This window comes from Mugil cephalus, chromosome 1, assembly GCF_022458985.1.
Source record: "Mugil cephalus isolate CIBA_MC_2020 chromosome 1, CIBA_Mcephalus_1.1, whole genome shotgun sequence".
Taxonomy (NCBI): domain Eukaryota; kingdom Metazoa; phylum Chordata; class Actinopteri; order Mugiliformes; family Mugilidae; genus Mugil; species Mugil cephalus.
In genome coordinates this window covers 50,932,278-50,950,506 of record NC_061770.1, presented here as the reverse complement: position 1 = coordinate 50,950,506, position 18,229 = coordinate 50,932,278, and the positions used below count along the sequence as shown (strand labels likewise).

Below are 18,229 nucleotides of genomic sequence, written 5' to 3'. Positions count from 1 at the left end.
ATGTGTTTCAGAGGAATCTCAGAGCCAAGACACTTCAAGCCCTTTTGTCTACTTTTTTTTTGTTTTCAATTCTTTTTTTCTCCACCCCATTGTTAATACTCCACCCTCCTCGTACTCACTGCGTGTCATTGTCTGTTTTTCATAATCAACATGAGCTGATGGGGCCGAGTGTGTATTCAAACCACATATTTTATCAGTGATCCAAATCCTAGCATCTGTTCCGGACTTGCTGGACGGTGGGATAGGAGCCAGAGCCAAAAGGCAGAGACACAAGTGCTGTGAGTTTATTGAGTGAATTCTCTAAATTATTACCCAGCAGTTAGATAGATTTATTGGATGTATGTGGAGAGTTAAACCGTTTTTTAACCTTCTATTTGTCAGATATCTCAAATCTTAATCCAAACTTAGTTTTAAATTCCAGTATTCATACCATTTGCCATTTTTTCACAACTTAACTTGAATGGATGATGTTCACTTTTGCATGCTTTTGCCAAGCTTTTTGAACAGTAGACTTATACAATTCTTTCAAGTAGTTCCAAAAGAGCAGCATATAAAATGTTTTTAAGTAGCTGAAACGCAGCAAGGAGTCATGGTAAGCCCTCCCCCCAGTGCACCTGTTAGCAGCTAGCAGCTGCCACGCCTTATAGATTCCAGTAAGCTGCAGAAACAAGCCTTTATAAGTGCTCAGAACTGACAATTGTCTGTGATCAGGAATGATGCTTGTTGTGACCTTTTGCTTAATTACATTAACACATAGCCCTGCCATGTTTGTCTGTAAAACAACAGTTCAACTTACAGGGGTTCACAGAAACATTGTCATAAGTCACATTCAATCACATTTGACTGTAAGATATATAACTGGTGTCAATCGTCTCTACAAATTTGCAAAGATAGCAAATAATTTCCCCTAAAGATTGGTGGACACACATGTGGTTTAAAATCAGTGCTAAGGACATACTGGCTATGTTTACATCACAAACAGTCTGAACACTTTACCACCACTTTATTCAGAGCAGACATCTTCAATCAGAGAACTGATCTGATGTTTTGGGTCCTATAAACACATACACCAACCAGGTATTACATTAAAACCACCTTCCAAATGCTGTGTAGGTCTCCTTTCTGCCTACAAAACAGTTGTCTTCTCAGGGTGTCCTGTGGTGACTAGCAACAGAATGTTGTTGGTGGGGTCTTTGGGTCCTATGAGTTGATGCTAGAGGTCTCCGTGGGTCATCCCACAGATACTTGATCAGTATGGAATCTAGGGAATTTACAGGCCAGGTCAGCACCTTGAGCATCTTTTTTTTTTGTTGTTGTTCTTAAAGCATTTTTATGTGTGTGCCTGTATCAGGCTGCATCCTACTGGAGATAGCTGCTGTCATTAAGGAGTGTTATTGTCTGATCTGGTCTAGATGGGTGCTACATGTCTAGTAACATCCACCTGAATGCTTTTAATGTTGTGGCTGAACGGTGTATATCTTATCAGATAATTTTATTTAGCATCCATATAAATAATTAAGTTGAAGAACTACAGATCTAGCCTCTTTTAAACCCATGGTGGTGTAACACCAGGAACAGTCAAATAAAGTTACCATCCTTGTTAGTATTTTAAGAGCGGAGGTAAGGAATTAGCTAAAGAATAAGAGCTAACCACCAAATTATCAGCCTATTGACTGAACCAGAATATGTGAGTTGAAGCCTGAGCAAGTCAATGGTTTAGCATGGAAAGCTACCGTTGAGAATGGGAAGGACCAGCTCCCACCAGCTTCTAATGCACAACCAGAGGATAAATCATGCAGTCCTCACCAGCCTCTTAGCATAATAGGATTTTTTTCCCTGCGCTACACACATCAGAAGCACTGCTGTGAAACGCCAATATTGTGGTTAAATCTATGCAGATTTTGTACCACGGTTAAATATCATGGTTTCCAGTCTTGTCACTGAAGCATTTCATGAGAAAAGAGACGGCGCCTATTTGGTCTGCCAGCTCAATCTAACCGCTATCTTGGGTTTTTAATTCCATGATTACCTTTTTTATTTAAAAGAAAAAAAAAAACGTAATCTAGTGACGCAAGTTGACAAAGAAGCCACTGTATTCAAAATCAGCTAGGAGGTTTCTACTGTAAAGGCTAACAATGCAAAATCACATCGTTAGTGATCTGGACTGACTTGATAATGGGAATGTTTGCAAGAGGGTAATGGGTAATTTGTTTGGTCGTTTCTCACCAATATTCTGCCTGCATTTTCTGTGTTACTCATTTACACTGGAAAAAAACAACAAAAAAACTAGACATTCCTGTTCCCGTCCACTGAGGACCACATGGCCATGGAACAGCACTCTCCGATTGTATCATACAAGTCAAGCGGAGAGACAGAAATTGGGTGAGGAGAGGAGAAGTGGGGAAAAGGAAAAATAAGCAAATGTGGAGAGAAAGTAAGTCAGAAAGGGAGACAGAGTTAAAGAAAAAGAGAGGGTTAAACAAAGACACAGTGGTGTATGTGCGTGTTTGTGTGTGTGTGTTTAGGCGGTAAGGAATTGAGGGGGATGGAGATTTACTGCTGTAAGCGTCCAGACATTCAGACTAAGTGGTAGGAGTCCTCTTGGCTATGTCTGCTAGAAGATGACTTATATCAGTGAACTTATGAATGACTGTGTCTGTGTGTGTGTGAATTTTTGAACCAGATCATTAGTATTTTCATGCTGATTCAACATATGCCTTGAGACTTTTCTGTGAGTCAGTCACTATCTCTTTACTCACTGTGGAAGAGTACGGGTAGTAGAAATGTTACTTTCTTGTTTTTTATTGTATGTGTATGTTTGCGTAAGAATTTTTCTAGGAATGTGATTGTCAAGTTCAGACATTTGAACCCAGAGGAAACTATGCAAACTACAGCAAATGATAGCAGTTGTTGTGTGTAAAAACACAAATTCCACTCTCCCTACAAACAAAACAAAGACTGCAAAATGATCATTTTGACACAGCTCTCAGGTCGAGGTCAACTAATACTAGGTGTTTACGAACCTCAACTCAGCTGAAACAGGTGGAGTAGTTCTGTTTTATTGTGTTTTAGCAGAGATAATAATAACTGGATGCTTTTATCTTGAGAGGATTTTTTTTCCCACATCCGCATTCAGGGCTAAACTGACAAAAAAGTTCATCAAACGACCACTAGAGTCAGAAGTGAGTTAATCCCCACAGAACCTGTTAAATTGTCCAACTTAACAGTCAAAATACACATGTTTACAGCTTGGCGTAGAGTCAGAGACACCACACTGAGCATCAAAACCTCCTTAGGAAACTAGTTCATAGATGGTTTGATCATCTTCATGTATACGGATAAGGGATAGATGGCCAGATGGTCAGATGGCCACCTGCCTGAAAGGTCTCCCTTGTGCCTCCAAAACAGTTGTGAAAATGAGTTGTGACTCATCCCCTGAGGGTGTCCTGTGGTGTCTGGTAACAGCATGTTGTTAGCAGGTGTTCTTTGGGTCCTATAGGTTGAGGGGAGGGGCCACTGTGGATTATATCACACATATACTTGATCACTTTGGGATCTAATGAATTTGGACGCTAGGTCAACACCTTCTGTGTTTTTCATGTTTTTTGAGTTGTTCCTAAACCGTTTTTATGTGTGTGCCTGTGTCAGGCTGCCTTCAAGAATTGTCAGTGCAAAAGTTCCACCAGTGCATTGCCACAAGATGGTTAATATTATTCGTTTCTCCCATCAGCAGTCATAATGTTATGCCTGATCGGTGTACAATCAGTGAAGTGAAACAGATTCCACATGCAAACTGCACCTATCTAGCTCAAAGTAATCCAAAATCTAGATTGACACAGTCGAAACTACCAGAATAAGATGTTCCTATGTAATTTGCCAACTTCATGCAAGAACAATAAACACAATGGAAAAGGAACACATGGGAAAATAACCTTATTCCCCACAACTGATGTTTGCATGGGAAAGCTGAACCCTAGAACCAGGAGGAAACACTCAGTCTAGCTGGCTCGATCCAAACAAAACTCACCAACTAAAACCTGTAAAGCTCAGTGATTAACACATCATGTCCAACCGTGTGCCAGACTTTTCTCTTCTTGTTACTAAAACGTCAAAGCATTGCTATGAGGACACAGTGTAGCAAAGGTACACAAAGCCAGAAGATCACTTTTGTTTTGGTTAATGCTTGATCTCACTGAAAGCTCTACAATTCTTCCTTGAGCAAGTCCATAACTCAAGTATTTGCTAGAGATTACCTTGCTGGTTGAAACGAGGAAGATGAATTAAGTTTGATAAAGAAAAAGAGTGGGTTATTGAGACTAAGCATGGCTAAACACAACATTAAACTTTATCTGGTCATTGTGTTAGGATTAGAATTTCACCGTAAACCAGGCCTCATAGGGTTATTTTTAGGGTTAACTGAGCTCAACTAAATCCTGGCACAACTACATTAAGTCGTCAGTTGATGAAGTCCAACCAGATTCAAAACAGACACTTAACGTGCAAACACATGTACACAAATCCACTGCCAGAGATGCATCTGCAAAACTGCCTTTGTGCTGACACGTACCTGAAAACACCCCAGGGGCACAAGTACGCACTCAGAAAATACACAAGTCAGAACGCACTCAGTGGTGTTCATACTACCACTGTAATAAAAACAATCCACCACATATCAATTATTGCTAGTTTTGTGTTATAGTATTGACCGTGTAAATAATAATGATAAAAACACTTTCATGCTACATATGCAGCCTCACAGGCTTCTAGGTCAAAGATCAGGCTCTGTCACATTCCTGTAACGCAACCACCATCAACTTTGTCTCTACAGAATTGAAGGAAATGAGCCGAATGTAGAGGTTTGCTTGTAGAAAACATGTTGAGCAGTCGTCAGTCCTACAACATGGTTCAATCTGAGACAAATGAGGTGACCAGTGCTTATAATGGTTTTCTAGCACTCATTCCATCATCATATACTACTATAGTGTATTTCCAAGACAGGGATACATTTACATGAGTAATACTCACTGGCCTATTATGTTTTAAGGTTAAGCCTAAGGTTATGACGGCAAATGAGTAAAAAAAAAAAAAAAAAAAAAAAAAAATATATATATATATATATATATATATATATATATATATATATTACTGGTACTTTTAATCAGATTTAATTGGAAATTCCTATTAAAATATCTAAAAAGAAAAACAATAGTTAAAATATTTGCTCTGAGGCAAAGTTCAAAAAATCTTTAGATGATATCTTCTCACATCGTTCACCTGATTTTATCTAATTCAACACACATGCCCCAAGCATATATTTATGTATATGAGTGTTACTCCTTCCCAGCTGAGTCTTTTCCCCATTATAATGACAAATTCGCCCATTACTCCAACCCAGAGGTTCAGTTTTGGTCCCTGCAGATGTTTCTCAACTAACGGTAACTGATTCCTTCAGTCTCCATTTGTTCTTTAATCCAGAGTCAGCAGAGCTGCGAGGGTTTGCTGAGGGTTAATATTAGATATAACCAGGTTTGGGGCTCAGAATTGGATTTTACCAGAGAACTTTGTTGACATATAAAGTTCCATCGATGTATTTGATGTACATTCTGCCTTGTCAAATGTTCTTCCCAAACTAGACTGTAAGATTGCTAAGATAGGTTAGTATTGGCCTTATTTGTATGATTCATGTATTACCCACGACAAAGAGCAAATGACCAAATTTCTATTCCTGAATAAAATTCACCACTGGAAAAATATTAGGCCTTTTCTCTAAGACTGGAGTCATACCCATAATAACAAGTCATCTAAAACAGGTTTCAGTCACGAATCTATGATCCAGAGGAAAACGTTTGTCCTCCAAAACAAACACGTGGAAATTTGGAATCAAACCCGGCATGTGTTGCGCTTGGTCAAGGTTTTCCCTTTTCATAGTTTTCCTACCTTGGAGATGTACGCTTTGATGCCTTCAGCCAGTTTGATGCAGGGCTCTCCAAAGAGCTGCGCCAGCTGATCTGGGATGTCCTGGTCCTTGTCCAGAGCATTGAGTAAACTCAGGCACTTTAACTCCTCCGTCACTCCCTGGCTACGCACCTATTGGACACAATATGGAACAAAAACAATGAGTGGAAGTTTGAAAGCCTGAAACACCTAGATTTGGACTAGAAGGTTGGTAAATTCAAACTTCACCATCTCTATTTAGACCACACCTGCTTCCCTTTCTTATATTATACAAATGTACAAAGAGAAAGTAAATATTCTCTTTTATCAGCTGCAATGCAGAGGTTGTCTTTGATATATGCTCTGAATTGCCACTATAATATGGCATATACTTTGTCACAGCTGTAGTTGTCTTCTTGTGGATAATCACATTTCCTATACTTTGAGTCATTTTCGTCTTTTTTAAATATTTTGCAGGTTTTCATGGAAGGAAACAACAGAGGATCATAAATACAAAGATGAATGGGGCGGTTTAAAAGAGGCCAATAGAAATAATCCCTTTACGCACATGTTTAGTTACTTTGCAACATTTCTATATTAGCAGCATAAATAACTGTATTTAAGGGCACACTATTTATTTCTCCTTTGTTTGACTTGCAGTAAAACATGGAAAATGAAAAAGAGAGACCGGAAACTGAATGTTTTAATTGCACTAAAATTGGCACTGAAAACACCAGAATATTTTGGCAAGCTGTTGCACAAGGCAGCTGAAACTCAGCTCCTTATGTAACAAGGCTTTCTCCTCACTTAGCTGTAAATACAGTACCCCCGTATCAAGACATCTAATAAGAGATAATTAAATGAGCAATTCCTCCGTGGGCAGAGAGGAAATTGTTTGTTTCTTTTCTTTTAGCTACGCCTCCTGTTTGGCACCAACTTCCATCTGAAATAAGAAATGTTTTCATGCAATTCCAGGCGGCACGGGTCGAATAAAACATCTTTGGGAACAGAAATATACATAGAACGCTCTCCAGTGTAAGTGTGTATGTGTGTGTCCTTCAGGGAGGTTGTCAACGTCACGGTCTGAAAGTCCTGCTAATGACTCTATAACAAGCACTGATGAGGAGAAAGATTACAGAGCTGCACTCTGCACCCTCCTCTTTATTTTTTATTAATTTCTTTCCGCTTGACCCCCGCTTTCTAATGAAACCCACTCCTTTTGTTTTATCTCCTACCTTCCATTAGCTTTCCCTTTCTTTCCCACTCCCAGCCCTTTTCCCCGAACAGTGATACTTTTTTTCTTGTTGATGCATGAGTGGATCTCCCTGTTCCTGATGAAGAGGGAAGAGCGTGATAGCGCCTGTATGTGTGTATGTGTGTGTATGTGTGTGTGTGTGTGTGTGTACGTGTGTGTGAATTAGTTCAAACCAAGCAGAAAGGACAGGGCCTTTACGGGAAAAATAATGGTGCCACATCTCAACATGTTGCCCTTTCCTGAAAAGATGATTCATGATCTTTAATGACTTCACGTGTATATTCAGGGACAAATTGGATGCATGTGTCAGTGTTCCAGTCGGTGCAAATTCCAGTTACAGGTTTGTGTCCAGATTGAGGTCAACTCTGGGAGGCTCACAGTATCAAATGTGGTCAAATTTACTAAGTGTGTAAGGCTGAGAACACAGTTTACAGTGTAGTAGAGAGTTGGAACTTTACATTCTAAAAAACTGTAACGTGATTTCAGTGAAATAAACAGAGCATGAGCATTGCAACAACAAAGACGAAACATTGGACTTGGTTAGGAATTTCATTTGAGTGTTTGGATTTCTGAGAAGAACAAAATGTCCACCCCTGAGGTCATAATTTAATTGTGGCAAACAATGCAAATCTATAGGTTGGTTATTTATGAAGCACAAACTTAAGCATGTACTTGTACCTAGCTACATGCCCAAGGGGGCCATGTTTGGGAGTAACCAAACGCATCTAATTTGAGGTATTTTGCTATTTTTCTGAAGGTGCTGTGCAACAATTTTTCTTCCTAGTATAATAAGAACAAAAATGGATAGAGCTTTTAACACTGTAGCAACAATTAATTTGACAACACAGTTGCAATTTTTGTTTTTGGTGGATAAGAAATATATGCTAATTCCTCAATATAATGTTTAAACAATCAAAATCCATGATTATTCAATTCAGTTTGAGTTTTGGATAAGATTATGTTGTAACTGTTAAATAAGCAGTTTGTCCTCGCACTCCCCATTGTCTCTCAGTGTTGAGATGAGAGAAAAGGAAGCACAGCGGGTCATTTCTAGATCATCTGCATACAATCAGGACGCATCCCAACAATAACTGCTGACAGTGGAGAAAGGGCAGAGACAGTTTGTCTGTTGTGAGGAGGAGTGTGATGACAGCTACCGTAGGCAGAGGTGATGGGAAGGCTCACACATGCATGAGCGGATCTGCTTGGCAAAAAAAAAAAAAAAAAAAAAATGGAGTGAAAGTAGGCCTCACTTCTTTGTGGCGCCTCTGCCAAAACACACTCCCAGCTTTGGTGGATCTGGTTGAAGGATTAATAGTTAATGAGGAGTGTCTTTGTATATGAGAATAGAAGGACACACATGTGTGTGTGCGCAGGTCTGTGTCCATTAGGTTTTGACAGGGATGGTAGGGAGTGTTTGATCTATTATGGGAAACGATCTTGTCTGCGTTGGCAAGGAGATAAAACTCACCACGCTGAGCTAAAAAGATTATAAGTAAACTTTCTGCTCCATTAGTGTATGGAAAGGAGGCCAAAAGGACAAAAGGCCAAACCAAGGTATGCTTCGTAACAATATAACCAAGTAAATGTACTGTCTTGATTTAAAGGAAACATCTTCTGAAGCATAGTATGTGGTAGTTCACCTTACCCCTGAAATGGTAACTTAATTACTCCAACAACTCAGTGAACCTCGTATCCAATACTTCAGTTGTTGTTCACTCTGGATTTCTTTGGATGAAGTCCTCACTGTTTTCTGCTTTGTACTCCAAAATTTTAATTTCCTCTACTATGGTAGAGGTCTTGCCAATACTGGAAGCATTGGACAAAAGATATTTTTTTATATGTTGTAAAAAAAAAAATAGTTTGATGGGAGTGTTGGTTTTGTAGGTATTTGATCAAATGTTCATGGCACTTAGTAGTAGGAAGGGAATCTGAAAATTAAAGCTGAGAGCGATGCAAATATTTGTAAGTCCATTTATTCCAGTGCATTCAACCGGTTGCCTATACATCCTCAACTGGTGTCCAAGCTCATCTCCCTCTCTACACCACATTCACCACCTGTACACTGGCTGAATATAACCAGACTTAGTTAGTGGTTCAGGCATTCCTGAGAATATGACCTGGGTGTCTCCCTTTGGAAGTTTACTTGCCACCAAACCCACAATCACGAGGAAACTCTTTGCTTAGATCACATTAGAGGGAACACATTGCTAGGGAGAGGCATATCTGGTATATAATGGATAGTCATTGAAAATGGATAAATGGGTCCCACAGATTTGGAGATGTGGTGTAGATAGTGATAGCTGTGAAGTTTAAGAGAAATCCACTGACCTATTATTGGCTATTCAGATAAACATAGAGCAATATGAGGATTTATCCTTGGTGGACCCTGCACAAAAGGTTGTAGTAATTCAGTCAAAACCAAAATGACCAACAGACAAATCAAGATTGTAATTTCTAGACTCATAACATGAAACCAAAAAACATTTAGGCCCATTTCAGAGAAAATCTAATCACAATGTCTTATTCCAGTATTGAAAATAAAGTCAGTGGCTCTCCTCCTCTCTGCCAACTGGAAGGAAGCACCACCACAGAGTCAGTTCTCTGTTCCTACCAAACTCTCTAAGCCAAACTCTGGAGCTCTCTTAGCTTCTCTTTTCCTCCTCTCACATTACTTTTCTGTTACAAGGCCTTGCCGTTCGTTTGTATCACAACAATATCTTTTGCTCCTTTTGAGGCCAAAGATCTTCAATAAGGTGATTGTGTCGGTTACTTCCTGCGTCTACTGTGCTTTTGTTTCAGTAAAACAGTTGGAAAGCAGACAGGAAACTGTGAGATATTCTTTGGGCCAGTGTAGACACGCAGGCCCTTAGAGACGTACGACTCAGCCTCTACATTATTACCATGCCCTCGGAGCATGCATCTGGAACAGCTAGTAGAGGACCCTTCCCCCCTGTTGTGAGTCCTTTGACAGTACTTTATCTGCCAAACCCTCACTCCTCTTTGCCAAACCCTGCAATTCCAAAACTGGCTCCTTTACCTATAATTTCAGGATTAAGTTACACCCCAGTGATTCAACATTAGCAAATTAATAAACTGACAGAATCGGGTTTGGCTCTTAAAATTGTAAAACCTCATGTCTCCTTAGTGTTTTTCAAGAGATTCCCTTTGACAACAATTACATTCATTAATTCCCAAACAATGGCCTAAAGACTTTTTTTCTAATCTTACTGGCAGTCCATAATCTGCTCTCATTCTTCCCGAAGGGTTTGGGGGAAAAAATATTGTATTTTGGTTTCTGTGCACTTGTCCCCTGAGCAATGTATTTTCTCAGAGCGTTGACATCAATGACTTGTCCATCCCTTGGTTCCAAGCAACGAGTCCATGGGGCCCATTTAGCCGCCAAAGGGAGTCTAACAAATGCTAAAGCCATTCACAACACACAAGATCTGATTTAATGCCATGTGTGTTAAATAAGGTTAAATATCTTAGCTCAGATGTCAGAAGTAAAGAAGACTGGGCGAGAGTGTGTGTAAATATTATTTTCAGTTCACATACCACTGACAAATGTTTGGTCATCGTCTGTGCAAAGGACTTTAAACACAGGATTAAGCCGAATTTAAATATATCTGGTTCCCAGTCTTTTCTGTTAATCCACTGATGGAACAGAGGCTTTGAGGTGATGTAATGAACGCTTAGAGGTCCTGGAGGTGAAACATCTGGCCAGGAGTTAGCATTCTGACAAATGTTTGAAGCCCTAAACAAATTGCACTAGATCTAATGTGACTATTGTGATTGCATTTCGGCAGCTAAAGCTACCTAGTTAAGGGTAAGGAAAGATTACAGCCATGGTAAAACAACTTTGACTCTTGTTACAAAACATGACATGGACTCTGTAAAAATCACACACTTGGTACCCACAGACAAACTCAATTTAAAGGCTCTTACCACAGCTACATTCAGCTTTACTATTAGCAGGAGGTGTCTTTATTTAAGTGGTCACATGAAGCAATTTTACAGTGCCTGAACTAACAACTTTTTCTCCTTAAGAGTCTGTACATTTCAAAATGTCAGACTGTTAGTTGGTTAATGTCAAAGTAGGTTGTTTTACTATGCTGGAGTGTTGCCAGATTGGGCAGTTTCACATCCACTTGGGGTGGTTTTTAATTCTATTTTGTGGTGATTTGTGTGAGTCACGCGGGTGAAGGGAATTGGGCTGGTTTGGGATTATTTTGACCTTTTAGTCTCACTTTATTGAACTAATTTGGAATAAAACCAAAGTTCACTTCTTCTTTCTGAACAAATCAGTCCTTTGGCCGGCCGCAGGCAGGCCTTTCTTGATCTGCAAAGATAGGATTCATTAGTCTGACATCTTAAATAGTGTTTGGTACACTCCTTTTTTAAAGAGTACAGAAGTGCCAACGGTCTAACAGTGGACTACATGACGGCAACAAATGGCTTTGGTTGGTATGATTTCTAATATTGACTGAATGAACAGGTTTTAGGCTGGAAACCATCAGCTATATCTGGCAACACTGTTGACTGCTAATTAGCCAGCCACCTACTCTGCTACCTATCAAAACAAACATGTGAATATATCCAAGTAACTCTGATTTCTCATTAAAAATAAAGCATCTTTTAACGCCAAAGGATTTATTTTTTTTATTTTTTTTTTTTAATATTTTGATATTTTACATTTCCTTTAGTGAAACCTTATGTGGAAGTACTTTCTCTGCATTTAACCCATCCATTTTCTTTGGATGTGGCGACTGGCAAGCGGACTGAGGTGCATTAGCCATGGACATGTGATCTTACTAAGTCCCAGAGCAACTTCTCAAACCACTAGTCCATGGCTCCCCAAATCAGACGTAACTACACTGCAATGTGCATGACATCACTGACAACACAAGAAAGAAGCATTTTTAGATTTAAATAGCTGGTGTAAATATAAAACACATCAGTTCCCATCAGTGAATACTTTTAATTGTGCTTTAAAGGTTAATTAGTCCCCAACATGAACAAGTTTCAAGTTTCGTAGTAATCCTCTTCTCCTTCTTTGTTTCCGTCTTCATTTAAAAAAAAAATCTTTTTTCTTCTTTGTCATCACTTTCACCTCTCCTGCTATTCTGTATAAAATAAACTCTTAAATTCTGTGTCTGCTGCACATATACACCACGGCAAATCTAAAGCCCTTGTCTGTTTTGTGCCTTTTTTTTCTGCGGCAGTGCTTAAAGCCCAAAGACGTCAAAACTCTTAACTTTTACGAGTCTGAACCTGAATTATCATTATTTATGGCTGACTACTGTTCCCCAGATATACAAGAGCTAAATTTGGAGGGTCCTTCTTGGTCTGTTTTTGGAAACCATCCCCGAGGAAGCACAGACAAGTATCCACACATTTTTGAGGCATCCGCGCACTCATCATCCCGTCCCAGCCAGAAGACATGTGGTCTCTCATGGCTGTCCATGCTGAATTGGATGACTGGGCTCCAGAGAGAGGCTGACAGGGCTCCTGTGATCCTGATGCAGGCTCTCTCAGGAAGCGGCAAACAATGCTTCACTGTTTCCTCCGCTGCGTGAGCGTTAGTGTGTGTGGCCTGCCCTTGGTGTGTATGTGCAATGTGTGTGCGTTTGGCGCTCGCTGGACACCAAACCCTGAAAAGAATATCTCAGAGGGCCACTTGGAAACCCGGCTGAAATTTTGTGTTTCACTGTGTGTGTGTATGTGTGTCTGGCGGTTCCTTGGCAGAGCAGAACTCTCATTTTAGGGGATTAGAAAGAGGAGAAGCCGGCCACGTAACTCTAATCCAACAGGCCAGAGGTCTGGGACCAAGAGTGTGCACGAATATGTGCATGTGTTTCTCTGATTTACAGCAACCATGAAGGCAAGTGGGCAGAGAGAGAGTTGGCTGCGTTTGAATTTACTTGCTTCCTGTGATGAAACAAACCAGGCAGAGAGCAGGGTGAAACAACAGCTGAGACCTCGCTAGCAGTGGCACCGCGCATAAATCACTCCATCCAAACACAGAGGCAGGGAGATACACAAGAGCGGCAGTTAAATAAAACACAGGGAGTGCGCGGCACGGCGGAACCAGCTTCATCATGTTGAGCTACACCCCGGCACACGGATGAAGCGCCGGGTTTGGGCTGGACACATAAATACAAGGCGTCACTAGAAATTATGGCTAGGCTGCGGCTGTTGTGAGGACGAAATGTGGAAATATTTGAAGCTGTGCTGTCAAAAGTAGGCAATATTTAATCTGTGCGAACGTGTCTAAATAGAAATGGAGCAGGTGATGTGTGTACTTGTGAATTCCTGGCAACTTCAACGCATCTGTCAACGGCTATGTTTACTACAGACATAATTCTGGCTTAGTTCACCCTCTTCAAACTCTAGTTGCTTTTTCTACTTGAGAGTACGCAGGGTAGTTTGAAAAATGATGAGGGACAATTCTTGATTTGAATCACCAAGCACAAACACAGAACAAGGGTCTGGCGCTGTGAGATTAATGCCGAGACTTTTTAGACAAATTATAAGTACACACAGATGTACACAATTGTAACAGAACAGAACATGTAAAAGACGCCACGCTGCTCCGGGCTGCTCGTCTGTTACAGCTTTAGCAGGAGTCATTTCACAAGTCTTAATTTGCTGGGGCTGGGAAATGGGCGCGAGGACAAAATGAGGTATCTAATTGCAACTAAAGCCCCTTCGGGAACTTGAATCATTTTTCGGGACCACCAGAAAATCTAATGTTTGTGTGACTCCACGTGGGACAAGTATGCTCAGAGAGGATGGATTTATTCCAACCAGAGAGAAACCAGCTGATGGAGAGTTTCCACGGTGATTAGGAGCTTGGATTTTTACTCTGATTATTAGTGGAACACTAGGAATACAACGTCTGTATTTAGAAGCACAAAGGTTAAGTTAGCTTCAGAAGCTAAATAAACCTCTGAACCTCTGGTACTTTTGAAAAAAGCATCATTACCAAGTAAAGACAACTGGTAACGAAATCATACATTTCTGAGGGCCAACGTAGGTTCTTGAGGTAGAAATATTTATAGACCTTTTATATAATGTTTACAGACAATTTTGGGTATTTTATTGTGGTGTCTGACTGATGCTCTGTTGATTTGTTAAAATAGCTGTGGTGCTGTTACTTATTGCTAAAATTTTGAATTGTGAATGAATGGAGCTGAAGAGATTGTTGTGCTTTTAAATCTTGTTTATTTTATGTGAAACCTGCCTCTGTCAACACCCTAACCGTATTAACTGCATCTCGGTCAACTGTTGCACATCAAGAGAATTAATAGCACTCCGTTCTGATTGGTTATGTCGGGCTAATCCTCTATTCCCTGACAAACAATAAAAGCAACAGTAACGGTGTCTATAAAGTGTGCTGCTACTTTTCAAACAGCCACACGTCGTATGTTTTAAACGGTTTTTCATGTTGCAGAGCTCGGAACGTTGCAGAAAGTAATGTGACCTAGTGAAAAGTACATGCTGAACTAATTTAGAGCGGGTCTATATACAGTTATGAACACATGTATTTACTGCGCTGGTGAATGCCGACCTTTGCACTAAAGCAGCTATTAAGGTGAAACTTTGTCCAGTCAGACATTTACTTTCGTTGGTAAAAACTGTCCCAATCACTCATTAAAACCATTTGTAAACCCGGAAAGTCACATGTTTGCTCGAACATACTAACACTGGATGTGTGGCTATGTGAGAACAAGTCGTATTACATTGTTGTGAACCAGCCTCCTTTATGTACTTTCTCTCAGCTGTGTGTGCACAGGTTTACATCCATGATTTGGTGTCTAAGTAGTGCGTCTGTTGTGCCCACTTCGTCATCCTTTCAGGTCTGCGGCGTATCTGGCAGACGGCCAGGGTACCGCCGACTTTGATTTATTTGTTAAACCTGTCTGATTCATCCTAGTTACTCATTTAATTACTGACTTGCTTTTCAGTCATCCATCATGTTAAGCATCGATTTGGACCAGCACTTTCTTTTTTTCTTCTTTTTGCCTAGGGGCCTTTTGATTGCCAGCCATACACAAAAGGTATTTACGAGAACAGAAAAAATAAAGGCCATTTTGATTATGAGCAGTTGGTAAACTGCAAGTTTGTACCTCACCCCACAGTATGGGCCAAGTTTTTGTCTGCAGTGAAACAGCAGACACTCCCCCCACCAAACAGGAGGCCTGCCAGGGCCTGGGGCACACACAGAACAGCTTCCAGGGGTGTATTTTTAAAGGCAAAGGCACAATCATTAGGAGATTGCAGAACAGAAACCGCCACTCTTGACATGGTTTCATGCAACCGCACGACTCCCGGCCTGGCCTCACATGCCAACTTCACTTTGTTTTAGTGGAGTAAAAACTGCAAACCGGAGAGTAGGGGAGGAAGACTGGCATTTTAAATGCAGATTATATATCCTCCACTTCTCTAATGCTGGGTTAAATGTAAATCTGGGCTTAGTCTGCAGCTCTCCTTTGTGCATATACACTTAAAGGCCGCTTAATTAAAAACAAATGTCTTCTAAATTCTCCTTCATGACTGTTCTAATGTTTAGTTTATGTTGAAACAGCGTCAGAGCAACTGCGTGATCATTTTGGAGGATGTAGTTTGAGGTGCTCTTAAACTGTATTGAATTAATGCCATTTCTGTTATTTAGACTAAGCCACTTAAAAACAGTGGGGTTGTCAAAATAATACAAACGTGTCTGTATAATATAATGCAAATGAATCAACAGCTCTCAGTTATTTGAAACTAATTCTAAATACCAGAACCTTCACAAAGCTTAGATTGACTACAGGACTGGCATTCATTTTCACTGGTATACCAATGAAAGTGGCAAGTGGGTGTAGATGTATAAATAGTACACTGTGAAATAAAAAAAGGCCTTTGCAAATTTATCCTTAAATCCTAGTTCACCATGAAACATTAGGAAGTCCCAGCCCTGGCCTGAAGGTGATTAAAATCCAACACCGATCCTCAACTTCCGAATGCCACCTCCTCTTCCCCTTACTCAATGGCTTACTTGTCTTTCCTAGAGATGCCAGTCATCTTGGAATGCATGTTTGGCCTTTGTAAGATTCCCTGCAGACAGCAGCAGCAGGTGCCTTAAAATGTGGAAGTAAAGAATTGGCTTTGTCAAGGTCGAGATCGAACGGACCGAAAGTGAAAATTACAAGATCCTTAGTCATGTACTGTGATGGAGGACTATTACCATTTAACTCAACATTTTTTGAGAAATTTCAACGTTGGCGCAACTCTACAGGAGTTTCATTTTGGGAAGTGCTGTGCGTGGACTTTTCAAGTATGTGGGTCATTATTTAGAGGTTTTTTCATCACATAACTCAGCTCAGACAAGGCTGGACTAAAGTCACTATGGCCTCACTCTGAAATGGACCTCTTTGATAATTGATTTCTGATTTTCTTTCAACTTTAAAGATCGTGTGTTTTAACGGATGGCCGCTCTGATTGCAGCTTCAGGGATAATTTCATAATGATGAGAGAGGCCTTTCTTGAGAAATCTTAATTTTAATCACCTAGTCCAATCACAGAACAAGATTCCCCTGCTGTGAGATTAATGCAGGGGTTTTTAAAGAGACAAATCAGAAGCAGGCACAGATGCACATGAGTGCAGCAGAACAGCGGGTACAGCATTTAAAGTTGCTCCAAGTCACTTGTCTGTTGAAGTTTTAGCAGGAGTCGTTTCGTGAGCTTTAATAATTTTTTGGCACTGGGAAACTAACACCGACATATGGGTATTGGCGGAGATATGCTTTTTTTTTTTGGGAAGGATTGAGGTTTAGTTGCATTTCAAGATAACCTGCGCAAAAGCCAAACTAAAGTTGAGACAACCTTCAAAATATCAGAATGACTAGAATGATTTCAGATGTCAGATGCAGATATTAAAGCCACAGCGGTGAATTGCAGCTTCTCCATCTTCTACCATAATGTCAGTGTTTCAAATCACAGCAAACAATCTGGATTCTATAATGATGAAAGATTTTTTCACTGATCTTCAGATAGTGATTATCTTAGAGAATGGACATGAAACTCCTTATTTAAATCAGTCCAGACAACAGTCTGCATCTACTTAGAGGAATTAATGGCAAGCAGTTACTTCCTTTCAGTCCTTGTGCGTCACTTATGTGCTTGCATGTTACCTAACAGCTTGGAAGCGGCTGGAAATTAGTAAAAGCACAGTCACGCATGCACATTCATCTGAATCTTCTTGAGCCAATATTCGTGATAGTGTACACTACCCCACTGCGAGACTGCAGAAAACCACTCCCAACCTTTGCGTGTGGACCTTTGAACTTTCTTTGTCAGTTTTGCCGCTTTGGATTCCCTCCAGTTTAAATAAAGTTAATAAGGCATACAAAAACAGGGTGGACTTGGCTGCTAATATTATGGTTGTTTCTTTCTTTCTTCATAATTTCCTGGTTCCTTGAAACAATTGTTAAAGTTTAGTTTAAAAGAGTTGTAATGATTAGTTGAGATAAAGATGCAGACAGTGTGGGAGTTTATTGCATTGATAAGTGACTATATACGACTGCTTTGGTTACAAGGGTGAAGACTCTCACCATCCCACTGAGTAAAAATGAAAAGAAGGCGAGAAGAGGTCAGGACTTTCCAGTTTGTCTCAGTCATCTGTGCATTCATGTGCAACGACAGAAAGCACTTGCGGCGAAAGAGAAACAGACATAAATGCTGTGTTCAAAAGTATTTTAACTATGAGAGTCTCAAAATAAGATAGTCACGTCTCACTGTGGACTGAACCAACAGTTCTCCAGGAAGTCGGCCACAAAATATTCCCAGAATTGCAAGAAGGGACGTGATCCCTTCTCTCTAGATCTCAAGAACTACATCCACTTTCGAGGTTCAACCAGTGGTGCGTATGCGTTGGTTCCATTATTTAAACCTTTAAATGCTTTTGCTTATCATTTTCATCCCCAGCAGGATGCAGCCAGACACAGGCGCACACAAAAATGGTTTAGGAACAACTCAAAAAACATGTGCAAGGTG

The 18,229-nt window shown here is 40.2% G+C and overlaps 1 protein-coding gene across 1 annotated transcript in view; it reads right to left on the bottom strand.

Annotated features, from left to right (window-relative positions):
* tnfsf10l (TNF superfamily member 10, like) overlaps nucleotides 1–18,229 on the bottom strand; it is a 64,200-nt gene that overhangs the window by 30,133 nt on the left and 15,838 nt on the right. The window contains exon 2 of the mRNA XM_047584874.1: nucleotides 5,938–6,087. Coding sequence (XP_047440830.1) covers nucleotides 5,938–6,087 — 150 coding nt within the window. The remainder of the gene's footprint in view (nucleotides 1–5,937; nucleotides 6,088–18,229) is intronic.